The sequence below is a fragment of the Rhinatrema bivittatum genome, chromosome 16 (assembly GCF_901001135.1).
Source record: "Rhinatrema bivittatum chromosome 16, aRhiBiv1.1, whole genome shotgun sequence".
In the NCBI taxonomy this organism is placed as follows: Eukaryota; Metazoa; Chordata; class Amphibia; order Gymnophiona; family Rhinatrematidae; genus Rhinatrema; species Rhinatrema bivittatum.
The window spans coordinates 32207513-32235370 of record NC_042630.1 but is presented as its reverse complement, the minus strand read 5'-3'; the positions used below and the strand labels follow the sequence as shown (position 1 = coordinate 32235370).

At 50.6% G+C, this 27858-nt stretch overlaps 1 protein-coding gene across 1 annotated transcript; it reads left to right on the top strand.

Annotated features, from left to right (window-relative positions):
* The first annotated feature begins 1079 nt into the window (after positions 1–1079).
* PIAS3 (protein inhibitor of activated STAT 3) lies at positions 1080–27356 on the top strand. The gene is given in 15 exon segments (XM_029580404.1): positions 1080–1351; positions 3739–4198; positions 4698–4782; positions 5506–5556; positions 11148–11242; positions 11915–12048; positions 12356–12461; positions 12820–12893; positions 13665–13825; positions 15816–15955; positions 16612–16783; positions 23684–23817; positions 25437–25474; positions 25729–25839; positions 25841–27356. Coding segments are annotated over 15 exon segments (2097 nt in total). The 5' UTR covers positions 1080–1171; the 3' UTR covers positions 25997–27356.
* The last annotated feature ends 502 nt before the right edge of the window (positions 27357–27858 follow it).

Sequence of the window (27858 nt, the reverse complement as noted above, 5' to 3'; positions counted from 1 at the left end):
TAGGTGTGTGTGGTGTATATCTGTGTGCTGGGGCTGTGGATATATGTGATATGTGTGTGTGTGTATATGTGGTGTATAACAGTGTGTTGGGGGCTTTGTATGTGTGTCACTGTTAAGTATGTGATGTATATATGTGTGTGTTAGGGGCTGTGTATCACTGTTAAGGAATGTGTGGTGTATATATTTGTGTGTTGGGGCTGAATGTGTGATGTATATTAGGGGCTGTGTGTGGTGTGTATATATATGTGAGTTAGGGGCAGTCTGTGGTGTATATATGTGTGTGTTAGAGGCTGTGTGTATCATTGTTAAGGAGTGTGTGGTGTATATATGTGTGTGTTAGGGGCTGTGTGTATTACTGTTAAGGAATATGTGGTGTATGTATTTGTGTGTTAGGGGCTGTGTGTGGCACTGTTAAGGAGTACATTGTGTGTTGGGGATGTGTGTGTTAGAGGCTGTGTGTATCATTGTTAAGGAATGTGTGTTGTATGTATTTGCGTGTTAGGGGCTGTGTGTATCACTGTTAAGGAATGTGTGGTGTATGTATTTGTGTGTTAGTGGCTGTGTGTATAAGGAATGTGTGGTGTATGTATTTGTGTGTTAGGGGCTGTGTGTATGTGTGAGTGTTAGGGGTTGTGTGTATCACTGTTAAGGAATGTGTGGTGTATGTATTTGAGTGTTAGGGGCTGTGTGTATGTGTGTGTGTTAGGGGCTGTGTGTATCACTGTTAAGGAATGTGTGGTGTATGTATTTGTGTGTTGGGGTTGTGTGTATCACTGTTAAGGAATGTGTGGTGTATGTATTTGTGTGTTGGGGTTGTGTGTATCACTGTTAAGGAATGTGTGGTGTATGTATTTGTGTGTTAGGGGCTGTGTGTATGTTAGGGGCTGTGTGTATCACTGTTAAGGAATGTGTGGTGTATGTATTTGTATGTTAGGGGCTGTGTGTATCACTGTTAAGGAATGTGTGGTGTATGTATTTGTGTGTTAGGGGCTGTGTGTATGTGTGTGTGTGTTAGGGGTTGTGTGTATCACTGTTAAGGAATGTGTGGTGTATGTATTTGTGTGTTGGGGTTGTGTGTATCACTGTTAAGGAATGTGTGGTGTATGTATTTGTGTGTTAGGGGCTGTGTGTATGTGTGTGTGTTAGGGGCTGTGTGTATCACTGTTAAGGAATGTGTGGTGTATGTATTTGTGTGTTAGGGGCTGTGTGTATCACTGTTAAGGAATGTGTAGTGTGGGTGTGTAGTGCGGTGGGTGTCGCTCTGTCTTTGGCGCCGGTCCCCGCCTCTCTCCCTCCCTCCTCCCGTTCGGCGCCGCCGGGTCTCAAGATGGCGGAGGCGGCCGAGCTCAAGGTACCGGCGGCGGTGGGGGGGCGGAGAGGGAGAGGGAAGGGCAGGGGCATCGCGCGCACCCCCGCCGCTTCCCGCGCTGTGGTCTCGGCCACCGCGGCCTGAGCCAGGAAAGGGAGATCACCTCCCCCTCCCCGCCCCACAAAAACACGAGACTTCCGGGGACCCCCGACTCGCGCGGGTGTGCGTTCCCCCCCCCCCAAAAAAAATGTATGAGGCGACCGGAGAACGGGACAAGTCCCCCTCCAAAAAACACAAACTGCAAAGTGAAGTGGCCACATCTGCATCAGAAATTATTCTAATGAGTCAGTGCGCTCCCCCCCCCCCCAATATACGAGATTAATGGGGTGGCGGTGCACCCCAAAAATGGGATTAAAGGGCAGCAATTGCCCCCCCCCCGAATGAAATTCCGTGCAGCACTCCTCAAAAAGGGGATCCTAAGGTAGTGCACCATCTACTCCCCTCCCAAAAATGAGATAAACGGGCAGCACTCCCTGAAATTGAGATTATGGGATGACGGCCCCCCTCCCCCACTATTGCAATTAGCAGCTCTCCCACCCCCCAAAAATTGCACTTAGCGGCTTCCTATGTGAAATTGCTGGGCGGATCACCCGGAGTTTGTGGTTATGGGTCAGCAGCCCTGGTAAAAATGATAAGAGGGAGAAGAGAGCTGGGTCTGTGCCCTTCCCCTGTACATTAGGTGATGTTGAGCTAAAGGGAGGGGCATTGCCTGACATAAAGGCAGGGAGGGTATGGGGGGGAGCAGCTGACCTGGTATAGGGGAACTGGCAAAAGGACTTTCTCTTTTCTAAATGGAATTAAATTGAAATACTTTTGCACTCCCCACCAAAAATATTGTTCCCTTCCCTCCACCCCGTGGTGAGATCAGAGGGAACCTCTGCTGCCAGGCAGTGCCCGCTTTTTTTTTTGCCATTTGGTGGACTGGCGGAAATATTTTGTTTTTTTTTTTTATGGACAATTATTTCCCCAGACTTGTCTCACTTTTGCTTAGCTTGCCAGTGCTGGAGGTGAATTTAGGCTCTGAGGTCCTCCCCCCCCCCCCCCCCCCCGGAATTGCGGTGCACCGAGCGCTCTCCTTTCTCCCCGCCACCGCAGGTACAGAGACCTGGCGCACGTGAGGCTTCTGCCAGAGAATGTCATCCCCCCCCCCAACATCATGAGTTTTCCTTCAACACCACCCAAGCGTGGCTGGATACCCCTTCAGACAAGGTGGCATTTTATCCCGATCTGCCGATTCCTTGTTTATGTGCCCCTCCGATGCACAGCTCCCGTCGTCGGCTATGGGGCATCCACCGCTGAAGACGGGACCCTCGGTGGTCCTTGACGTCCTTGCTCTGGATAATTATTCCGACCTGTCTGATAAAAAGCATGGGAGTCTGTAAGGCCTCTGGTCCAACAATTTCCAAATCGAGGGGTAGGGGGGCACGGGCCCCGAGACTAGAGAAGGTCCCAGGGGAAGCAATGATTTGTGGCAACTGAGCAGCCGTGGAGGGTGGGGGTGGCTGAGCGTCCCGGCAAGCTGAGGTCACCCCCCCACCCCCCACTCCTGGCACATGGTCCCACCTCTTGGCTGCTGCTCCCTTCCAAGGCCTGAAGCCTTGGCTGCTGCTCCCTTCCAAGGCCTGAAGCCTGGCTTCTGATCTCAGCTTGTTTATAAACTGTAAATCCAGCGGTTTTATTTTCCAGCTAATCGGGGTGGGGGTGGGGGAGCTCTTTGGGACCACCAAACTTTGGTGTTTTATGGGCGTTTTCGCAGCGCAGGTGCCATGGTCGGGTACCTTGACCAGGTCGAATCAAACATGCATACATTTGTGCAGCTGAGGAATCACTTTCTGTAGAAAAAGCACGAAAACAAAGCAGAGGATTCAGGGAGGCAAAGGGTTGGGTGTGTGGTGAGAGATTACTAGGGGAAGTTTCTCTAGTGTTCAATAAATACCTATTTTATTTTTTTGCATTGGGGGTGCTTTATCAGGGTTTTTCAGTTAAAACCTACAATCGGAGGCCCTATTTAAAGGCTTCCATTTCCATTCTGACTTGGTGCCAGTAGTCAGTAGGTGCGCATGCGGTGCATTATTATTATTATTTTTTTTTAAACCTTGCATGCTGTAGCTCCGGCCACACTTGGATGTAGCTTTGTTATCCAGCTGTCTGCTTGATGGGTCTTACCATGGGGGTCACCTACAGGGCAGGGGTTTAGCGGGCTGACCGCATCTCTCCTGCCCTCCCCGAGGGGGGACCATTGTTCTCCCACTAGTCGGAGGGTTAGGGCCGCGGCCTTTCCCGTGTGTGCGTGCCCACCCCAAAGCGTCCCTCAGAGGCCCTGTTCATCTCACCACCCTCTTTCTCCCCCCCCCCCCCCCCCCCCTCAGCACATGGTGATGAGTTTTAGGGTGTCGGAGCTGCAGGTGCTACTGGGCTTCGCTGGCAGGAACAAGAGCGGGAGAAAGCACGAGCTGCTGTCCAGGGCCCTGCATCTGCTGAAGGCCGGCAGCAGCCCCCACGTCCAGATGAAAATCAAAGAACTCTACCGCCGCCGCTTCCCCCGCAAGGCCCTGACCCCCTCCGACCTGCCCATGGTCCACGTCCAGGCGGGGGCGCTGCCTTCCTCCGCCGCCCTGTCCCAGAGGGGCGCCACGGTCTGCCACCTGCCGTACGACGCCGGCGCCGTGTCCTCTTCCGTGCTGCCCCCTCTGCCCCTGCTGGGGCTCAAGCACGAAGCCGACCTGCAGCACCTCTCCTCGCCCATCCACCCCGTCCACCCGGATGTCAAAATGAAGAGGCTTCCCTTCTACGACGTCTACGACGAGCTGATCAAGCCCACCACGCTAGGTAAGTGCCCGTGCCGGAGACCGGGTGGCTCCGTGTCGCCCTGGGAAGGCCAAGCCAGTCCTGGCTTTGCCCCCCCTTCCATTGCATGGAGGCGTACGCTGGCTTTTCTTCATCATACGCGCGGTGGGGGCCTAAGCTGTCCTAGGTAACCTGGAGTCACCCGGTAGCTCCTTCTGTTTGCCTGGCTGAGTTGGAATGGCGGGTCCACGCGAACTACCCCACAGGGCATCGGCCATGAAAATTCACGATGCGAGCTCCAAGGACCGGGTTTTACTCTGCGTCCATTTTGCTTTCCCCCTGTTGAGGCTGCGACCTGGTGCGCCGGGCTCCGATTTCTGAGAGGAGCGGTGGCTCCAACGCCGGCACTGGCTGGCAGTGGGGGAGGTTAGTGGGAGTCATGGGAGGGGTGGGTTGTTTTGGTTTTTTTTGGGTTTTTTTCGGATTTTTTTTTTTTTAACTCTTTTGCGCCCTCCCCCTCCCCCTGTGTTTCCGTCCACAGCATCCACCAGCAATCAGAGATTCGAGGAAGCCCATTTCACGTTCGCCCTGACTCCCCAGCAAGTCCAGCAGGTCTTCACGTCCAGGTGACTGACGCCAGGAGCTCCGCGCAGGGGAGGCCCAATCGCAGGTGTCTTTGGTGGGCCCTGGGAGGGAAAGACGCGCTGCTGAAAATGTTAACTACCCCTAACCGAGCGGGCGGGGGGGATCGACAAGCCCCTCTGACTGAGATTTTCATACTACAAACATTTATGCCTTGCGGGGAAATAAGGTCCCAACTTCCTCAGACGCGTACGGGCGGCCACCTCTGAGGTGGAAACCGATCACCAAGCGAGCTGCTTGAGCTGTGTAACAAACAGAGAAGGAACCGCGCCGTGGCCATTAGATTTAAGTTGTGTTTCAAGAAAGAGACACAAAGCGATGTGGGGGGAAAACCACCGCGCGCCCCCCAAGAGGCGGGGTTGGAGCGGAAGCACGGGGATTTGGAAATCTTGTTTATGTAAGTCCCAGCACCAGCAGGAGCTGCCAGGCCCACCCACCTCAGAGGTGGCTGCATGCCTGTGGCTGAAATATTACCAGAGGAGAGCGAGCCTGCCTTGGACGAGAGGAGCCAAGGAAACCCTTAATATCGTTTAAATTAGTAAGTTAGCGGGCGGGTGCTGAATTCCAGCTTCTGGTTGGGTTTGTCTTTGCATAACACAACTTTTGGCTTTTTCTCAGAGCAGGAAATTGTGCTTACCATACTGTTCTTCAGTGAGTTTGTGCTTAAAACGGTAAAGAGTTACTGTGCACTCCTCTTATCTTTTCAGAGAAATTTTACCAGGTCCCAAGTGTGACTACACTGTCCAGGTCCAATTAAGGTAAAGTGCCCAGGGAGAGATGGATTTTTCTTGTGAAAAGTCAGCGAGAGGAATATGCTAATCCCCCGATTGTATTGCTTTCCATGTGTGTGTTCTGTCCTGGTCCGTATTATCCATGATTGTATTGTTCAGTTTGTGCGTGCTGTATCCCGGCTCTGGTGCATATGATCCCGACTGTATCACTCAGCTTGTGGGTGTTGTATCCTGGCCCTGGTGCATATTTGATACCTTTCTTAGAGGATTCGATTCCTAATTTTCTTAGACATCTCTGCAGCGTTTGACCCGCTAGACCATAAAATATTACTTTCAGACCTTCAACTAATAGGTATTAAATCTACTGTTTTGAAATGGTTCGAAAGTTTTCTTTCTAACCGAATATGTCAAATTAACATAGGCCCCTGCTCTTCTCAAAAATACTCACAGTCCACAGGTGTTCCACAAGGTTCGTCACTTTCCCCCATATTATTCAACATTTATCTCCTTCCATTGTGTAAAATTTTGGCATCCCTGAATGTTCATTTCAAACTGTATGCAGATGACATACAATTGTTCATCCCCTATAAATCCTCTTGGACGGACACAGTTGCAATAATTCAATTGTATATGACTACAATTGAGCAATGGATGGCCCACAATCGGCTGAAATTAAACAGAAAGAAATCAGAACTCCTCTACCTCAGTTTTATATCTGACTCTACAAACGCTCCCCCTACCAGTATCAAATTAGGCAACGATGAAATTCCAATTACGAAACTGGCACAAAACTTAGGTGTGTGGTTGGACACCAACTTATCATTATCCCAACACATCTCAAAAACAGTGAAGAATTTGTTTTTCAAACTTCACGTGCTGAAACGCTTATGTCCACTTTTATTTTTTCGTGATTATCGATCCATTGTACAAGCATTGATTTTGACTGGACTGGATTATTGCAACAGTTTATATGTTGGTTTACCGGAGAACACCACTAAACCTTTGCAATTAATCATGAATTCCGCAGCTAGACTACTTACAGGCACTTCTCGAAAAGAACACATCACCCCAGTATTGTTTCACTTACACTGGTTGCCAATCAAATATCGAATTCAGTTTAAAATTCTGTCCTTGGTACACTCACTACTAAATAATACAGACTCCATTTGGCTGTGTTCCTTGTTAAGAGTTTATAAACCCCAGAGAAATCTCAGGTCAGCAGGACAAAACCTGTTGGAAGTACCATCACCAAAAAATGCTACATTAAATATAACCAGAAACCGAGCTTTCTCAGTGGTAGGACCCACACTCTGGAACGCTTTGCTGAACCCTCTAAGGCAAATACATAGCGCAAAGGAGTTTAAAAAAGCACTGAAAACTCATCTATTTCAGATAGCTTTTAAAGATATGGCCACTCTTAGTCCGGAATAACAATTTCAGACGAATATTGTATATTTAATATTTGTTTAGTTACATAAATGTTTTAAGTCAATTATTTTTCCTATGTTTTTCTACTCTTTGTGTTTTTATAAAATAGACGCCAATTTTTCTTTTATACCACGATAAGTTATATTATTGATAACTTCCCCTGTTGTAATTTTTATTCTTACTTTATAGCTTTCTTGTTTTTATTTTTGTGTGTAACTTTTGATTTCTTGTTTTTCGGCTTTTATTATTACCTAATTTTACTCTTATTTTATGTTGTTATTGTAAACCGCTTTGAACAGTAACATTACTGGTAAAACGGTATAGAAATGTTTAAAATAAATAAATAAATATTATCCCTGACTGTGTCACTCAGGAGTGAATTTTTAAAGGAGCGATGTGCATAACAGTAGCTTTCCTAGCGTGTAGCCAGATGGACTCAGGACTAATGGGTTATGTGCTCCCTGCTAGCAGATGAAGACGGAGTCAGGTTTCAAAGCTGACGTCACCCTAGATACACCCCTGCAGTGACCTTAGCCCTTCATTATCTCTCCGTCTTCTAGCAGATGTGGACTTGCTTTTTCTATCGGGATCGCTGGACGCTTTTGAAGAAGAAATTCTACCTTTAAATTGAAGATTGAGCCCCGCTCTCCTGCGGTGATACCTAAAGGTTCCTCCCCCAGTTGAGAATTCCTGAGGCGATTTCCGAGATCCCTCAGGGGTGTGCCTTGGTCTGGTAGCCGGTTCCTGGCATGGACTTTGCTGCTGAAGCAGTGGGTGCAGGAAGCCGAGCACGGCCGTGACGGCCAAAGTCATCTGCCTCCTAGCCGGAGATCATCTCTGTACTCAGCCAGTAAGCGCTGAGACCAGGTAAGTTTAAAAAAAAAAAAGAAGAAGAGGATTTCCCGTTCAGAGATGATGGAGGGCTTTCGGTAAGGCTTCCTCTGGTCTCCTCGCTCGGCACACCAGACCGACGTCGTTCCTGATCCGTAGAAGTAAAGGGAAGTGGACATCCGAGCGGGTTGAGTGACCCCCAGAAACTAGGCCCCGCTTCAGGCTTAGTTGGCACACTGCGCGGTAGGCCGCGTCAGCACCATCTTGCGCGCAGTTTTGTGCGCCTTGCATTGCCCTCCATACGGAGTCGGTACACGCGGTGCATGCCGGCTCTGCGCACGCGCTGTGTGCACAAGTGCACACACAACATTGCGTGCATACGTATGTGCATAACTTTGCGCGCAGTTGTACGCGCTCAACTATTTAGTCGCAGAATTCTCGATTGCACGGGCTGTGCGTGTGCCCCGCCGCGGCCCACTTAGGTGCCCGAAATCTGTGTGCACAAAACTCTTCTAGCACGAGCTGGCTGAATTCACAACTGCCGACTCTAATGGCCCTGGCAACAAAGAAACATAAGCGCCGTTCTCTCTGCACCGCTTGTCATGTTAGGGCTACTCAGTCTGACCTGGATTCTTACTTATGTCAGCACTGTGAGGAAGCCCAGGGAGAGTTGGTCTCCCCAGACTTTACCAAGCCCAGTTGTCCCCATTCTGAGGATGGGTCAGCCACAACCTTAACCGGAAGCACCCTGGATCTGAATAATCCCGGGGCTGGGTCTTCCGTAGGAGAGGGAAATTCAGCGGCGCGTACTCCAGTTCATCCTGGGCTAAGTATGGACCCAGCGGCCTTCTCTTGGGTGGAATTTTTTCAAGGTCTCCAAGCCTTCGTACAAGCTCAGTCCACTTTACTTTCCCCTGACCGGACGGAACCACAGCCGGTAAGGCCTCCCTCTCCCAGCCCGATCGGCAGACTTCGAGCCATGCCTCGCCTCACCAAGGGTGTTCCTGGCAGGGACTTGGACTGCACGGATGATGAAGGGGATCCAGATTCCTTGGAAGATGGAAAAAACCTTCCAGGTTTAGAACCATATCGGACCATGTTACATTTTTTCCGTAGAGACTAATTGCTGGCCCTGATTTCCCAGACTCAGGAGATATTGGGAGTTCCTGGGGTGGACTCCATGACGGAACCTAAGAAGAATCCCATTCTGGTGTCTCTACGGAAAGCCTCTTGCTTTTTTCTGGTACTGGAAGCCATCCGGGAGTTGACTGACCTGGAATGGGATGCCCCTGAAGCAAGATGTAAAGGTGGTCAAGCATTAGAAGCTCTGTACCCACTGGATCTGGCGGTGAGAGAACACTTGCATTTCCCTAAAGTGGATGCGCTGGCCTACGCTGTTTTGAAGTGAATAACTATCCCAGTGGCGGGAGAAGCAGCCTTAAAGGATGCACATGATAGGCAGATGGAGTCCAACCTTAAGCAAGCCTTTGACGTGACAGCAATGACCTTACAGATTGCTTCCTGCTGTGCCCTGGTGGCTTGCTCCTCTCTAGAGAGGTGGATGACTTGGGGGTGTATTCCAGAGAAGCTATGGAGTCTGATGCTGCCTTTTTAGCTGACGCGAGCTCTGACCTAGTCCATACCTCAGCCAGAGGCATGGCCTCAGTGATAGCGGCCCCCTGTGCCTCCCACCGTACAGGGATCTGCTCCAGCAAGGTTTGGTCCTTCACGAGGATCCGACTCAATTTTGGTCCTTCACGAGGATCCGACTCAATTTTGGCTCGTGAGAGGGCTCACCTCATGAAGCGTGGATATTTGGCGGCTGTAATTACCACCTTGCTTCGCGCACTCGTCCTTAGCGTATGTGCGGGTCTGGAGAATATTTGAGGCCTGGTGCGAGGAACGTGGTGGTGTTGCCCCTCGGACGGTCAAAATTCCTCTGGTCCTGGAATTTTTACAGGACGGCTTGAATAAAGGACCCAACTCCTTGAAGGTCCATGTAGTGGCTCTCTCCTGTTTCAGAGGCGAGGTGAATGGAACCCACCTGTCGGCGCATCCGGACATGGCCCGTTTTTCTAAAAGGGGCCTCCGGTTCCCTTGTGGAATCTTAATCTGGTATTGGAGGTTTTGGCAGGGCCCTCCTTTAATCCGCTCTGCAGTCTGCCCTTACGCCTGTTAACCCTGTGTCCTCCTGGCGATAGGCTTGGCTCATCGCATCTCTGAACTACAGGCACTGTTGTGTCGGGAACAGTTCCTCCGGAGGACCTCGGGAGCGTTACAGCTTCGTACCGTTCCATTCTTATTCCCAAGGTGATCTCGGAGTTTCATGTGAATCAGTCCATTTCGTTGCCGTCTCTAGGCACAAGGATGCGGAAGAATACCGCCTCTTCCGCCATTTAAACGTCAGTAGGCTTTTGGTGCGGTATCTGGAACTTTCAGAATCTGTGTGCAAGACGGACCCTTTGTTTGTTCTTCATGGGAGAAGGGGACAGGGTGATCCAGCTTCGCAGGCTACCATAGCTTGCTGGATTAAGTAGGTGGTCACAGGAGCTTATGTGGAGGCAGGGAAGCCATTACGCTTTCAGGTTAAAGCTCATTCCACCAGGGCTCAGGCAGGTCCCGGGAGGAAGCTAAACTGCTGTCTCCCGTCGATATCTGCCGAGTGGCGACGTGGGCCTCCTAGCACACCTTCTCCAGGTTCTGTCGCCTGGACGTTCAGGCCTGAGAGGACGCAGCCATTGCAAAAGCTGTGATAACTGGACCGAGGGCAGCCTCCCGCCCCGATCGGGAGTAGCTTTTGTATATCCCATTGGTCCTGAGCCTTATCTGCTTCACGCTAGGAAATGGAGAAATTACTTACTTGATAATTTCGTTTTCCTTAGTTTAGACAGATGGACTCTGCATCCCGCTCGCGGCTGCCCAAGAACAGTGCCAAGGAATCGTACTTGAAATGAATATCGATTCCAAAACGTTACGGGTAAGCCATCGCCCAGTCCCTAGATCAGGGCATCCATAATCTTCCTGGAATTCAGCGTTTGTTTGGTTGAATACAGTTGCGGTTATCCGTTTTTAATCGTTTTTTCAATAGTGTGTCCTCGATGGCTTTTGAAGAGAATATTGAAGGGTTGAGGTCACTGCAGGGTTGTATCTAGGGTGACGTCAGCTTTGAAACCTGACTCCGTCTCCATCTGCTGGCAGGAGAGCATAAACCCATTGGTCCTGAGTACATCTGTCTACACTAAGGAAAATTCAATTATCAGGTAGGTAATTGCTCCAATATATTGCAGCAATTTTCAAAACTCCATTTACACACACAAACCTTTTGAAATGACCTCCTCATTTCTTCTTTCTCAACGCAGGTTTTGCTTGTGTGAGACCAGTTGTCCGCAGGAAGATTACTTCCCGCCTAACCTGTTTGTCAAAGTGAACGGAAAACTCTGTCCGCTGCCGGTGAGTAGCATCAGACGGTGGAAAGAAGCTGCTCTCTCTCTCTCCGCGCTGTGAGGTGCTTCCTCTCAGCTGGTCCTAGTGTGCGTCTTGCACGAATTAAACATTTGTCTGCCGTGTTCTTTAAAAAATAAATAAATAAATAAAAGCTCTCCCCACACCTCCTCTGCGATGAAACATCTCGCAACTCACCGGTTCTGCTCGGTCCGGGATGTGGTGTCACGGGTGATCTCGTGTGTGCAGTGAGACCCGATCAGATTCTGTTCTGCATGCGGCATGCTGGTCAGAAGGGCCTCCCCGCTCCCCCCCCCCCCCCCCCCACTACCTCAGAAAGAGGTGTCCTGCTCACGCCGATTAAAAATATAGGACCGCACTCCCCGAACTCCGGCCCGCTCGCTTCCATCACCCTGCTAAACCGATACCTGTTTATTGGAGGGTGGGTCACGGCTCCTTTTCCTGTGATGTTCGTTCTTATTTTCCCAAGCTGTTCCTTTCAGAGCACAGCCTGAGCGTTGCTTTAAACGTTAATGGCGGGTGGAAGCAGATAGCCCTGAGGGTGTGTAGTGACAGCAGAATCGGAGCACCTTACAGAGCCGGCAGAGGTGCTCCTCGCTTGTCTGGTTCCATGAAGGGTGGGGAAAGACGACTCAGGTAGACATCTCTTGGCTTTTCCCCAGAGCTACCCTCCCTCCGACCAAAAACGGTGCTGAGCCGAAGAGGCCGAGCCGACCCATCAACATCTCGCCTCTCATCCGGCTCTCATCCACCGTGCCCAACACCATCGTGGTCAACTGGTCCTCCGAGTTTGGCAGGGTGAGTGCTGCACTTTTTAATAGTTGGGCGGACAAACTTAGGAGGATATTTTGCTGGAACTTGACTTTGATTTATGATGATCGTTTTTTTACGCTGGGTGTTCTGGGGATGGTGTTGGAACAGTTCTGATCCTCCAAACAATTTTTTCCTGAGCTGGCCCAGTGGCGGTAACACCTGCTGCTCTGCAGGGTGGATGGGCAACTTTAATTCCCGGGACTTGCCTCCCGTTACTCAGGCTGGGGGAGAGGCTGTGGAGCGAGAACGCCCCCAGTAAATAAGAATTGTTATTTTTCCCCTTCTCTGAAAGAACTACTCTCTGTCCGTGTACCTTGTGAAGCAGCTGACCTCGGTAACCCTCCTGCAGAAGCTGAGAGCCAAAGGGATCCGTAACCCCGACCATTCCCGAGCCCTGAGTGAGTATAACTCTCTTGAGAAGGCGTTCAAAGCTTCCAGCTTTTTGTCCCTTTTATCTCCAGCTCCCGGCACGGCCTGAGAAAATGCCCACATTGTCACCCGGTGGCTACCCAGGGAAATAGCTCTTGCAGGAACTGCAGTCCTTGCCCTCAGCCACAGGGAGGCGCTGCAGCGCTTGGCTTGGCTTGCATGTAGGAAGGCAGAAGGAGAGAAAAATATCAAAAGTTCGTTGGTGCGAGATGGGACAGGGAAGGAGGAATTTGTTTTTCTTTCTTCTGTCGTCCTAATGGCACTTTTTTATTTTCCGGTTAATGCCTTTTCCAATTTTTTTTTTTTCCTCTTTCCTTCTGCTTTCAGTCAAAGAAAAACTGACAGCAGACCCCGACAGCGAGATCGCCACCACGAGTTTACGCGTTTCGCTGATGTGTCCGGTGGGTATTTCAGGGGCCTGTAAACGGTATTGCCGGGTTACGCTGCAGGAATTTTGGGGGCGGGGATGGTCTGGGGGGGAAAAAAAGTTTAGAAGCTGGGGGAAAATCACCCGCTTTCTTTCGTCACCTTTTCATTTTTTTTTTAAACTCTTCCTCGTGGTGGCTCAGGAGAACGGTTGCTGCCGGGCGGCAGTGGCTTCTCTCCCACTGCCTCTTTCCTGCCGTTGGGGATGGGGAAAACCCTGCTGCTCTGCCCATTACAATGAGAACCGACCCTCCACACCCCACACCCCCCTCCACCACCACCACCACCGTCCTCGGCCCTGCACTTGGACCCACGTAGGGGAAGGACCCCACTCGGGGACTTTCTGCTCTGAGCCACTGGGCTGGCCCCCGAAGGGAGGCTGTTAAATATGGGGGTAGCACCACTAACGGTTGCACGCCTTGTTACTGGGGGGGGGGGGGGGGCGGAATGGAATATGGCAAAAGAAGGGAGGACAGTGAGAGGTAGGCCCCAAAATAAATAGAACGTGGGAGAAACAAGCAGCTTGATAATTTTGTGAAATCTCTTTAATGCGGCTGCTTAAAAATGTAGCAGCCCCCGGGGAGGGAGTCATTTTCAGGTCTGGCCCCTGGCTAGCAAGTGTATCCGTGGACCGACGACACCGACCAGCCCTTAGAGGAAGCGTGCGGGTTAAAGGGGGATCTTCTAGTAACTGCTGGCTTTGTGTCCTCTCTCTCTCTCCCCCCCCCCCACATATCCCTTCTCAGCTGGGGAAAATGCGCCTGACTGTGCCCTGCCGGGCCGTGACCTGCACCCACCTTCAGTGCTTCGACGCTGCCCTCTACCTGCAGATGAACGAAAAGAAAGCCACCTGGACCTGCCCCGTGTGTGACAAGAAGGCGCCCTACGACACCTTGATAATCGATGGGTATGCTTCCCCCTCCTAGCCAGGGCGCCATGCTCTCCCCCCACCCCCCCTTCCATCCCTTAAAATGCGGCTGTGGAAATGAGAAGGACCCTAACGGGTTTGAGGCCAGCGCATTTTAGATAGCATAACGAGCAGTTCATAGGTCAAGGTAGAAAATATTGTGTTAAGGCAGCGTCTTACTGAAGCAGATGTATTTAATATCATTTTTTTATCACCCATAGCAGACCCCCCTGTGCTAAGTGAAGTACAACAAATAAAATAAAATTACATAGTTCAACAATAAGTAAAATGACATGATAAAAGTGATAGGTTATGATGATCATGCCTATTACGGAGATTCACTGGCTTTGCATAAAATAGAGTGTAAATAAGTGATAGAGTGTAAATAAGTGATAGAGTGTAAATAAATAAATAAGTGACATAGTGTAAATAAGTGACATAGTGTAAATAAGTGACAGTGTAAATAAGTGATAGAGTGTAAATAAGTGATAGAGTGTAAATAAGTGACATAGAGTGTAAATAAATAAATAAGTGACATAGTGTAAATAAGTGACAGAGTGTAAATAAGTGACAGTGTAAATAAATAAATAAGTGACATAGAGAGTAAATAAGTGACAGTGTAAATAAATAAGTGACAGAGTGTAAATAAATAAATAAGTGACAGAGTGTAAATAAATAAATAAGTGACATAGAGTGTAAATAAGTGACACAGAGTGTAAATAAATAAATAAGTGATATAGAGTGTAAATAAGTGACATAGAGTGTAAATAAATAAATAAATAAGTGACAGAGTGTAAATAAGTGACATAGAGTGTAAATAAATAAATAAGTGACAGAGTGTAAATAAATAAGTGACAGAGTGTAAATAAGTGACAGTGTAAATAAATAAGTGACATAGAGTGTAAATAAGTGACATAGAGTGTAAATAAGTGACAGAGTGTAAATAAGTGATATAGAGTGTAAATAAATAAGTGACAGAGTGTAAATAAATAAATAAGTGACAGTGTAAATAAATAAATAAGTGACATAGAGTGTAAATAAGTGACATAGAGTGTAAATAAATAAGTGACAGAGTAAATAAGTGACAGAGTGTAAATAAATAAATAAGTGACAGAGTGTAAATAAATAAATAAGTGACAGAGTGTAAATAAGTGACATAGAGTGTAAATAAGTGACATGTTCCAGCTTTTAACAGAACTGCTTTAGATTCTTATGGTTCTCATTGTGCACAATTCAGAAAGAAAGAGCGACTTCTAACTGCAGCAGCTTTGAGTGTCGTTATTCTAATGCAGGAGTGAAAAGCCAACCCCGAAAGTCCTATCAGATAGATTTTTGACGGTTATGGTGCCGAAACCCGGGATCGAGCCAGGGGCCTTTAGGTTTTAGACAGAGCCATCTCTCTGTGCTTTGCGACAGCGAGGAAAGAGATTTTGGGGGGAGGAAGGGTTGGCATGAGGGATCTCTCCCGGTCGTCACATGAGACACAGAAAGATGATCTGCCTTATCGGTCGGGTTTGCTCACTGGGCACGTTTTGCCCTTTTCTTTTTCTTACCTCACTTGGCTGAATATCCGTATTTTGTAGGACCTCTTAATGTTTTCGTTGGGGAGGGAAACGTCTCCGTATAATGTGGTCTGAGACTTCCTTTGCAGTCTCAGTAGGTGAAATGGGGTGCACGACGCAGGGATGATGGGGGGGCGAGCGGCCCCAGATTCTGGAGAGAGACTTTAGAATGGACTCGGGTTTTTAAACGTCTGCCCCAGAGCGCCGTGGGGGTTGTAGTTCCTGCTTCCCTTTAAGCCTGCACTTAAAGTAACCAGAATACGCTGTGAGTGCCCAGAGCGGAGTCACATGACAGCAGGTCCACATTGTCCGCCGGCTGGGACACCACAGATTCCCCCTCCGATTTCTGTCATTCCCTGGGGGGGGTGGGGAGGGCACGGCACCGGCGCTGCGTGAGGTGCTAAAGGCACCTGGGTTCGCCCTTGCAGGCTATTCATGGAAATCCTGAACTCCTGCACTGACTGCGACGAGATCCAGTTTACGGAAGATGGTTCCTGGTGTCCCATGAAACCCAAGAGGGAGAAGCAGCAGGAGGTTTATCAGCCGTCGGGATACAGCAGCATGGAAGGTGAGGGGCTTCCACAGCTAGCAGTGCGGGGCAGCTTCCTTCTGGGCTGGCCAAACTCTTAGAAGGGGTTGGAATGACCTCGCAGAAAAGTTTTTAATTTTTTTCAACGCTAGGCTCTTCTTTACTTGGGGAGACCCTCTGCAGGCCGCAAGGCCTTGTCTTGGTTCAGTGGTGGGACTTATTCAGGGTAGGGCGATCTTCACCGGCTTTGATGATTGGAGTCAGGGGGGCCGTCTTCAGCTCTGCTGGGGGGGGAAAGCTTTGCCTGCCTACGGCATCTGTGGGGTGATCCTTGTGCCAGAAATGGCGTCCCCCGCAGCCTGCGGAGACTCTAGCTTTCCGTGGGGCATATACGGCGCCCCCCACCTTTTGCCGATGGTCAGGCTAGCTGGGCTTCCAAGTAAAGGGACAGTGGTGAGGGGCAATCTCCTCGCAGCCTTCTGCAGGGAGCTCAGCCCGGAGGGGCAATAAAGCTCCGGTGGAGCCAGAACCAGAGATTAGCCGTAAAAAAAAACAAAAAACAAACAACCTGTGAAAAGAATTTTGGTGGGGGCAAGGGGGGGTCAGGAGTGGTAAGGTATGACCGTAGCCAGACTGTGCTGTGCTAGCCTTTGAGGGGAGCCTGGTGACCTCGACTTTGCCTCGTCTCCTTGCAGGCAGCAACCTCTACACCATGAGCGCCGACACCAAGCAGGCCTCAGAGGGAAAGAAGAGAGTTGAGGTGATAGACCTCACGCAGGAAAGCTCGTCCGACGAAGAGGAACCTCCTTCCAAGAAGCAATGCCTGGTCACGACCACAGCCTCTCCCACCACGACAGGGCCCAAGGGGTAAGGGCATCTCTTCCATTAACCCCTTTCTCAGGGTGTTCGGAGCGTGATGTGTATGCCAGCCACGCGGGTGGTAACCTTTAAACCCCTTCGAATGGCTAGGGGGAGTTGCTCATGCAGCCAGTTCAGCAACAGATTCCTGGTTCACTGGCGAGAGGATTCAGTTTGTGAAGATGTTCCTGTTTCTCCTGATGGACTTAAATCACGGCCGGAGAGATTGTGCTTGATGTGAGGCTAGCCAGGTACTGATCAGTGTCCCAGCATAGCATTAGGGGTCACTCCTCCCTCTGATCCAGTACTGACCCAGTGTCCCAGCATGGTGTTAGGGGACACTCCTCCCTCTGAACCAGCACTGACCCAGTGTCCCAGCATGGTGTTAGGGGATACTCCGCCTTCTGATCCAGTACTGACCCAGTGTCCCAGCATGGTGTTAGGGGATACTCCGCCTTCTGATCCAGTACTGACCCAGTGTCCAGCATGGTGTTAGGGGACACTCCTTCCCTCTGATCCAGTACTGACCCAGTGTCCCAGCATGGTGTTAGGGGACACTCTCCCCTCTGATCCAGTACTGACCCAGTGTCCAGCATGGTGTTAGGGGACACTCCTTCCCTCTGATCCAGTACTGACCCAGTGTCCCAGCATGGTGTTAGGGGTCACTCCTTCCCTCTGATCCAGTACTGACCCAGTGTCCCAGCATGGTGTTAGGGGACACTCCTCCCTCTGATCCAGTACTGACCAGTGTCCCAGCATGGTGTTAGGGACACTCTCCCCTCTGATCCAGTACTGACCCAGTGTCCAGCATGGTGTTAGGGGACACTCCTTCCCTCTGATCCAGTACTGACCCAGTGTGCCAGCATGGTGTTAGGGGTCACTCCTCCCTCTGAGCCAGTACTGACCCAGTGTCCCAGCATGGTATTAGGGGACACTCCTCCCTCTGATCCAGTACTGACCCAGTGTCCCAGCATGGTGTTAGGGGTCACTCCTCCCTCTGATCCAGTACTGACCCAGTGTGCCAGCATGGTGTTAGGGGACACTCCTCCCTCTGATCCAGTACTGACCCAGTGTCCCAGCATGGTGTTAGGGGGACACTCCTCCCTCTGATCCAGTACTGACCCAGTATCCCAGCATGGTGTTAGGGGGACACTCCTCCCTCTGATCCAGTACTGACCCAGTGTCCCAGCATGGTGTTAGGGGGACACTCCTCCCTCTGATCCAGTACTGACCCAGTGTCCCAGCATGGTGTTAGGGGGACACTCTCCCCTCTGATCCAGCACTGACCCAGTGTCCCAGCATGGTGTTAGGGGACACTCCTCCCTCTGATCCAGTACTGTGACCCAGTGTCTAAGCTTGCTATTAGGGGGTACTATTCCCTCTTAGTCAGTACTGACCCAGCATAGTGTTAGGATTACACTTTCTGTCTGAATAAGCTTGGATCCAGTGCCAGCAGAGTGTTTAAATCTAACATTCCTGTTCATATCCAGATCAGTTCAGACAAGTGGGGTTTATGCATCTCTACCAGCAGATGGAGGCAGAGAACAAACCTTTGGGACACTGCTATCTTACCAAGAGTGCCACCTGCATTCCCTCAGTATTTCTCTGTCTCCGGCAGATGATACAGGTGCAGACCTACAGTCAGAGAGATTTAAAAAAACAAAAAAAAACCCCAGAAAAAAGTAAAAGACAAAAAGAAATTGAGGAGCTCACTTGAGGGGTTGGGCATTTTCAGGGACCATGGTGATCCCTGGCCTGACTCAGCCTGCAGTATCCAGAGGGACTGAAAGCCAGGGGGCCCTGGATCCCTCGTTCCCTTTGAAGCCTTCCCTACTCCTCCGTTGGCCAGAGCAGGGACGCATACCCTTTCTTTTTCTTAGGGGACGCTGCTTCTTTAAAAGTAAATAACTAAAGGTGCAGAGGCCGGATGGGGTGGTGTCTGTGCTTGCATGGGGAGGGAGAAGGAACCATTGAGTGCATGACAGTGTCGTGGGTCCGGGCCTTTCAGAGAAACTGACTCGGGCCGTTGTTTTTTTTTTTTGCTTGCGGAGCAGCGCCACGTGGTCAGTGCTAATGGTGCCAGTGTTGCAGTGCGGGAGAGCCTGTAGGGCTTGCAGCTCGTGTCAGGGTCTGCTCAGTGCTGCAGCCCTGTACATGGGCTGTGCATTGGGAGGGGAAGGAGCCTCCGATGTGGCAGCAGGTTCGAGGAGAGTCACTCGCTCGACAGGGCCAGTGCCAGAAGCTCCTGGAGGGGTTGCAGACACCTCAGGTTTTGATGAAGCACGTGGCAGGAGGCAAGCAGCTTCTGGGGAACCCAGGGATTCCCCTCCTCCGCTTTCTCCAATGGTTTTGACTTCTTTGGAGGACTTTGGTTGTGGAGGGGAGCCTGAGGAAGATGTGCCATGTGAGGAGGATGTAGATATAGAAGATTTTTCTGTGGATTTCATGCTACTCCTTCATAAGGCCTATTTGGCCAGAAGGGGCACAGGGGGTGGGGGGGGGGGGGAAGCGGCCCCTGGCTGGAAGCTGCAGTGCCCCCCTAAAAGGCCTAGGATGGCTGCCCAAAGGTCGAGGAGTCTCCTCCATTGCCTGGAACTGGGGTGTGCCTTGGGAGAGGAGAACAGCAGTTTCAGAGATTGAGAGGACTCTGATGACTTGCTAGATGTGAGAGGTAATCCCGCAAATGACCCCAAGGACGATCTTGTGGATGGAAATCTGGATGCAGATCCAGGAGCTGGCAAGGGTGTGGGTGACCCGGATGAGGTTCTAGTTTCTGAGGGGGATGACCCGAAGTTTGTTCTGGACAAAAGAGTTGAGACCCCTCATTCCTCAGGTCCTGGAAGAGCTAGGTATTAAAATCTCCAAGGAGGACTTGGATAATGAGGGGGGGTGGACCCGGTCCCAGATGGACTAAGAGGTCAATCGAAGGCTTTTCCAAAAAGATAAAGAAATTGGTGAACCGGGAGTGGGATACTCTGGAGGCCGGCTGGAAGGTCAGCAGGGCAACAGCAAAATTGTATCCGCTGATGGAGGAAACATTGGATCTGTTGAGACTACTTAAGGTAGATGCATCGATCTCAGCGGTCACTAAAAAGACAACCATCCCAGCAGGAAGGTCATCTGCACTGAAGGTTGTTCAGGACCAAAAGCTAGAAATCCAGTTAAAAAGGATGCTAGAGGTTTCGGCTTTGAATCTCCAGGCGGCAGTTTGTGGTAGCCTGATGCAACGGGGCTGTTTGCGCTGGATGCAGAAGGTGCAGGAGAAGGAGCAGGCTCCAGTGGACAATTCCAGGCAGGTGGCCCGAGTGAAGGCCGGGATGGCCTATGTGGCAGATACGCTCTATGATTTAGTGTTCACGTCGGCTAGGAACATGATCTCTGCAGGGGCGGCTCGAAGACTCCTGTGGTTGTGCAGTTGGTCAGCGGATGTGTGGTCTAAGTTGTAACTGTGTAATCTTCCCTTTAAGGGAAAGCTGCTGTCTGGATAGGACTTGGAACAGTTGATGAAGTATTTAGAGGAGGCAAAGGGGAATAAGCTGCCGGTGGACAAGAAGGTCATCAGGAAGACTTTTCCACCGCTTTCTCGCTTTTGAGATGTGAGGCGGTTTCATTCTAGCAAAGGGGCTTCAGCCTCAGGGCAGAAGCAGACCTCTGGATGGCATCAGTCCTCGCCGGGGTCCTGCAGAACTCCCAGAGAGAGCTCCGGTCAAAGGACCAGAGCCGGAAAGCATCTTAATGAAGTTGGACCGGGCCACTCTCCCGTGTGGAAGCAGTTGGGGGGAGATTAACCCATTTCTATGGGGAGTGGACCAAGATCAAGTCAGACCAGTGGGTTCTAGACACAAGAGATGATTATGCCTTAAAATTACGTATTCCAAAGCAAGCGAGAGGCATCCAGGAGACATTGTGCCGCCTGCAAGAGCTAGAGGACAATGTGCTGGTGCCTCCGTCGGAAAGAGAAAAAGGCAGAAACGCCATCTATTTTGTGGTGCCCAGGAAGGAGGGCACATTCAGGCCTATTCTGGATCTCCAGAAGGTCAACTTGGCGCTACGCGTACCACGGTTCCAGATGGAAACATCTGGAGACTCCGGACTGAGTGGTGGTGCCAGGGGCAGACTACCCAAGGTCTGTGGTCGCTGGCTGAAGCAGCCTGGTATATTGTCTGGAAACCAGAGCAGTTCGCAGTTCCGGAGGCGAGCGGTGAGAGTGTTCTCTGTCAGTGCAACAATGGTAGGCTATATCAGTTGTCAAGGTGGGACAAAGAGCCACGGGTGGCTCTCAAGGCCCAGGAGCTCTTTGGCTGGGTGGAGCGGTATCTGGAGGGGATAGTGGCTTCGCATGTAGCCAGAGTGGACAGGTAGATTCTCAGCAGACAACAGTTAGAGGAATGGGAGTTGTCAGTAGTGGCTTTTGACCTTATTCAGGCCAGGTGGGGCAACCCACAGTTGGACCTGATGGCGTCATAGAACAATGCCAAGGTGGTTCAATTCTTCAGTCGCCGGAGAGAGGTCAAAGGCGAGAGAATAGACACTCTGGTTCTTCCCTGGACAACGGGGATTCTGCTATACGTGTTTCCTCCATGGCCCCTGGTAGGCTGCATGTTGCAGTGCCTAGACAGATATACAGGAAGGGTAGTGTTGGTAGCGCTGGAGTGGCCATGTCGCTCGTGGTCGGCTCGTGGTAGATGGTCCCGTCAGACCAGCTGCGGCAAGGGCCTATCTTCTTGGATCGGGCAGATCTCGTCTCATGGCTTGGCTTTTGAGAGGTGACGTTTATGATTGAAGGGATACTAGGAGTTGGTTATTACCACTTTGTTTCAGGCCAGAAGACCGTCCACGTCTATGACTTCTGCCAGGGTGCGGAGAGTGTTTGAGTCCTGCTGTGTGGAGGAAGGACTGGATTCTTTGCGAGTGGATATTTCCCTCATCTTAAGCCTTTTTGCAGCAGGGCTTGACAAAAGGGTTGGCTTACAATTCGCTTCGTGTTCAAATAGGGGCCTTGGCTTGTCTCGGAGGTAAGCTGCAAGGCATCTCAGCTGGGTGTGGTGCGTTTTTTGAAGGAGGTCAAACATTTGAGACCTGCAGTGCACAGGATGTGTCCAGGGTGGAGCTTAAACTTGGTTGCGTGAGTGCTCTGTGAAGCTCCTTTTGAGCTGATGCAGGGCGCGTCCCTGAAGGATCTTCCTTGAAGGCAGTGTTTCTGGTGGCAATTTGTTCAGCCAGGTGGATTTCAAAGCTGCAGGTATTATCCTTTGGGAGCCCTTCCTGAGGATTACGGATGATGGGGTATCGCTGCGTAAAGTGCCCTCATTCTTGAGAAGGTCGTTTCTTCATTCCATATTAACGATGGTGGAGCTTCCTGTGTTTCTGAACTAGGCTTTGGAAATGCCACCATCTTGGGAGTTTCACTTAATTGGATGTGTAGCGGATTCTGTTATGCTACCTGAAGGTCACTAACAGTTTTTGGCGTTTGCATCATCACTTTGTCTTTTTTGGTGGAGTAAGTAAATAAGGCATCTAAAGCTGCAATTGCTCGTTGGTTGAACATAAGAAAATGCCATACTGGGTCAGACCAAGGGTCCATCAAGCCCAGCATCCTGTTTCCAACAGTGGCCAATCCAGGCCATAAGAACCTGGCAAGTACCCAAAAACTAAGTCTATTCCATGTAACCATTGCTAATGGCAGTGGCTATTCTCTAGGTGAACTTAATAGCAGGTAATGGACTTCTCCTCCAAGAACTTATCCAATCCTTTTGCAAGGGCTGGAAGTTGCAAGCAAGGAAGTTGCAAGGGCTGCGTTGCGGGCACATTCAACTAGGGTGCAGGCAGTCTCCTGGGCGGACTGTCAGTTGATATTGCCTCAGGAGATCTGTCGAATGGCAGTGTGGTCTTCAGACTTTCACCTGGCATTACCAGCTGATGTTCGGGCACCGGACGAGACTATGCTTAGAGAGTGTGTGTTATAAGTGGGTCTTTTGGTTGCCCGCCCAGTGTAGGGGAGCTTGGGTGCATCCCACTTTTCTGAACTGATCTGGGATATGAACAGGAAAGGAAAATTGGTTCTTACCTACTACTTTTCATTCCTGTAATACCACAGATCAGTCCAGAGACCTGTCCCCATATTTTTAAAAGAATGTTGTGGACTCAGACTGAAATGAATGTGTGTATATGTTCGGAACCGGTAGGGTTACAAGGTTGTTGGTTTCTTTGTTGGATGAAGGGGGTGCTCCAGTTCAGGGAGGCTCCGCCCCTGGATAGGGGAGGTTTGTGTTGGCACTCAAGTTTGGCTTGGATACAGGTCAATTCTGAGGGACTGCAAAGTTCTAATTGTTCTCTGACTCCACTTGCTGGTAGGGATATACAAACCACTTGTCTGGACTGATCTGCGGCATTCCAGGAATGAAAATTAGCAGGTAAGGACCACTTTTCCTGTATTTGAGTCTTGTAGTAGATGCAGATAACCTTTGCGGCTTTCTATCCATCCAGTCCTGTAACATGAGTAGTGGGATGCTAGGTTGGTCCTTCAGGAGTGTGAGGCCGCTGCGCTGGGCCTTGCCCCCAGACTATGAGCTCTATTGGATCTCCCTGTCTTATGATTTAGACTTTAGTTTTTTAGTGACCCCCCTGAACAGTGACAATTGATGGTTGATGGAATTGCTTTATTTTTTTCTTATAACGTTTTATAGTTCAGTTGGGCAGAAAGATCAGTTCAATTTGAAATGGTCTCGCAGAGTTGGCGGGGAGAATGCCTCTGCGGTAGGATGTGGATGATTTTAATTGCTCCTTGTGGTTTGGGGGTGCAGTGTGAGACTCTCCCTCCGTCTCCCCCCTTGCAGGGGGGGGGGGGCCTCGATACTGATCTGTCTCACAGCCTGCAGTGGCCCATGCTAATTGAAATTTCTGTTTTAGGGTGCTGAATGTCAACCTTCAGCCCTCCTCTGTGCTTCGGAGCCCTCACATGGCGACCATTGGCAGTGACTACCTGTCCAGCCTCCCGATCCCCGAATACCTCCCGTCCTACCAGATGCCCTCAGAAATCCAAGGTAAGAGGGCCATAGGAGGTACCTCCAGGGGGTGTTGATAATGTTGAATACTCAAGAGGCCAGACTTGGCTCCTAATTGCCCTGAATACTGTTACATTGATACCTTCTGCAGGGTCAGGGGGTTAAGGTTATAGCATCACGACTGGTTCCGATCAATTATCCGCATTGCCGCACGGGCTCCTGGGGAGCCGGTGATATTTCTGCTGGACTCTCTGATGTACGCTTATTGTCTGCCAAGACGTTGACGATAACCCCGTTGGCTCTTGGCATGTTAGTTATAAACCTCCAAGGGACTCCAGCGATAAGAGGATATTCTTCCCATCTCCATCGCTTCCTCCCCTACCACCCCCCTGCCATACAAACATCACGAGGTTAATATTCAAAGGGCGTTCAGCGCTTGATAGCCAGATAAGCAGGCGTTACCTGGCTATCTAATTAGCTGGCCAATTTGTGGGCGGGCAGTGAGCAGATCTGGGCTAAGTTACTTAGCCAGCCAGGGTTCGAATATCTATCTCCACGTCTTCTGCAATGTTTTATCTATAATGGGTGTAGATATGAGGATGTCTTTTGGAGTGGACGGGACAGGTTTGTTTTCATTTTATCTCCCTAGCAAAATATTTAACTTGCTTTCATCTTGAAGTTCAGCTCAGCTATGGCTGGCGTCTACTTATGAGGCCTCAACAGAGGTGACCATGGCTAACCGATGCATTTGTCCTCTTGCCTGGAAGACACTCTTAGGTCTTACATAAAGGTTCCTCGTGTCATTACTGGATAAGGGGGAGGGGGGGGGGGAATGCAGAGAGTGGGTACAACATTCGCAGCTGCTGCTGGTCCCACCATCAGCGATAAATACCGTTAGAAGGAAAGGCGGTTGGGATCTCGTGGATGGAGCTGTGGTCCTGAACCCGGCCTTCCTCCAAGCCAGACTGGTTTTCGGGATGCACCAGACATACTTGCATTCATCAAACCTAATTCTAGGCCCAGCGTATGCAAATGTATCTCATGCATATTCATTGTGCATCTCCTAAAACCCGGATCAGGTTGGTTTTTTTTTTGGGTGGGGGGGGGGGCAGGGAGTGGTGGGAAGAGGGGTTTCCGGAGGACCACAGTGGATCTCTGGGACTCTGCCACTGATTCTTTCTGTGAACATTAGCATTTTCTCTCTTCGGGCCTGGGCCCCCCTTTCTTGCTTTCCTTGTGGGAAGTGCAGAGTGATGCGCCTGCCCCTCCGTCCCGGGGGTGGCTGCTCGCACGTTTCAGAAGTATTAAATCACGCAACGGGATTGGACTCCGGAGAGAATGGAAACCGTGATTTTTCTCTGTTTGTCTCCTCTCCCCCCCCTTTCTGTCTCGATCAGGGCCATTCTCCTAATCTTAGTTCAGTCTTCCCACGTTTCTGCGACACAGAACATCTGTGCAGAGAGGCCTGGGGAGAAGGGGGGGGCGTCTGGCTGACAGGAATAGCCCGAATTGTGACCGATGAGAAACTCCAGCAAGAAATTCCAGTCCTGGAACATCTTCTTGGGGGGAAATGCAGCTTCTTTAGGCGTTTGCGTAATGCTTAAACTTCTCTCTCACTGATCTGGCTGTTTGTTTTGGTTTTTTTTTTTCTTGCCTAGGTCTGGATCTGTTCTCCTTCCTTCAGAACGAGAGCCAGGTACGATAACCGCCTTCGGGGCCGATGGAGGTGGAAGGGCAGCCGTGAACTTTACAGACACAGAGGGCTTTCGGGGGGGGGGGGGGAGAGCTGCGGCCGTTATGGTGGGGAGGAAGGCAGGGACACGCTTAGTGAACGGGCGGCCACCCTAAGACGGGAGGGAGATGGGAAGCCGTAAAGCAAGAGCCGGAGCGTGTTCTGCATATCTGCTACTTCCCCCTGAGCTCTCTCTCTCTCTCTCTCCCTCCCAGCAGCATTACAGCCCTTCCGTCATCACCTCCCTGGACGAGCAGGACACCCTGAGTCACTTCTTCCAGTACAGAAGCACCCCCACCCACTACATGAGCCCGCTGGCCCCCATCATGGGGGGGGTCCCACGGAGCTTCCAGCCCGGCCAGCGGCAGGATCAGCAGCATCGTCTCCACTACCTCCCTCCAAGAGGGCCACGGCGGGGCCATCAGCAGCAGTGGCAGCACCGCCGGGCTTCCGGGATCTCGTCCTGACATCATCTCCTTGGACTAGCCCAGTGGAGGCAGGAGATAAGACACTAGGGTCCTTGTGAGACCCCCCTCCCCCCCCCTTTATCATCTCCTTCAAGCAGAGTGTGTCCGACTTTTCCAGTTTCCTGTGAGTAACTGGGCTGGGGACTCCCTCTTGCCTCATGGGTCCCCCCCTCTGTCAGCAGCCCCTGTCCCTTCTTTGGCTACACACGTGGAGAATACTTTGGTTCACAGGTTTTTAACTTTTTTAAAGATCACTTAAAAAAAAAAATTTTCCTCCTGTGAATTTTGCCGGGTGCGGGGGAGGTCACACACAGACAGGCAGAGCTGCTGGAATCCGATTTTAAGCTTGCCCAAGCTTTCTAATTCCTGCCCTGCTCCCGGTTGTCTTGTTTTTTTTCGAAAGCAGTAGCTGGCGTGAAACCTACTGCAAAGGCTTACGAAATCAGGGGCCAACACAGCTACGAAAACAAAGTTTGTTTTTGAAAAAAAAAAACCAACTCCCAAACAGATTCAGGGTCACATGAGAGCGCTGAGCCATGACTGCTCGAGGTCTGCACTTTGGAGAGTCCCCACGCCTGTGGCCTCGGCCAGGTTGATACAAACACGACTGCAGCTTTAACTACGGCAGACTACAGATATGGCTCAGCCCTATGGACCTGGGAACGGAGGCTCCCCCTGCAGGTGATTCAAAGACAGGAGCCATTTTAGGGAACCTTGAGACAGGAAGTGACATGGGTACTGGGCATTTCTGTTCATACCCCAGATCAGGCCAGACAAGTGGATTTTGCATCCTTTCCAGCAGATGGAGGCAGAGAATAAATTCTTTCTGGCACTGCTACATAACAGAGAGTGCCATCTGCAGTCCCTCAGTATTTCTCTGTCTCTAGCAGATGGTAGAGGTGCAAACCTGTAGTCTGGGGTTAAAAAAAAAAAAAAAAAAGAATAAATAGAGGAAAGAGATTGAAAGAAATAAAAGAGAATAGCACAAAGGACTTTGTGGAAGCTCTCTGAGGTGTTGGGTTCCTTCATGGTTGAGCGGGGGGGCGGATTTGGAGATCCCTGTATTGGCTCAACCCTCAGCATCCAGAGGGGGCTGACAGCTAGGGGTCCTGGTCCTCTCTGAAGCCTCTCTCCCCCCAGCCAGAAGCAGGAGAGTATTCATTTTTTGTTGCAAGGCTCGCTGTTGCTTTAAAAAAAACAAAACGGAAGATAGCAAGATGCAGAGTCGGCTGCTTTTGGGGTTGCATCCTTGTGTCGGCACTGGAATGGGGATTGACAGAGGAAGCCCCCAGCTCGGCTGGAGCATCGGGAGGGACTTTCTAAAGTCAAGGGACTGTGTTTTGGGTGCTGGCAACAGTGGGGCTTGTAAGCACAGTATTTGACGGGCAGACTGCGACGAGTGTGGTGTAATGGCGCCTCCTGCTGAGCGCAGGAAGGTTTGCCGGGCCCGCAAAAAGGAGGTGATCGCGCCTCAACACGTCCTTCGTGTGCGCTGCCTGTTTCTTGGAGAGCCCAGGCAACCGGCGCTTTACCCAATCAAAATGGCCCATTCTGGAGGCCTTGGGTGGGGCCTGAGGAGCCGGTGCCATGTTGGCTACAGGTGGGAAGAGACAGGCAAAAGCAAGGGTGCCTTGAGATTCCCCTGCACAGTTATTACCACTGCCCCAGAGGGGCGGGGGAACCGCACAAGGATGCTAGGGATGATTTGGATGATGAGTTTTCCACAGATTTTGTTCTGCTCCACAAGGCTTGTCTGGCAAAATGGAGAGCAGGGAGTAAGCATTCCTCCGCTCAGAAATCCCAAGGTACAGCAACGAAGCCTAGAGCATCAGTGCAAACAAGGTCAAGAGGGCTTCTTCGCCTTCTGGGGCTTGGTCATCC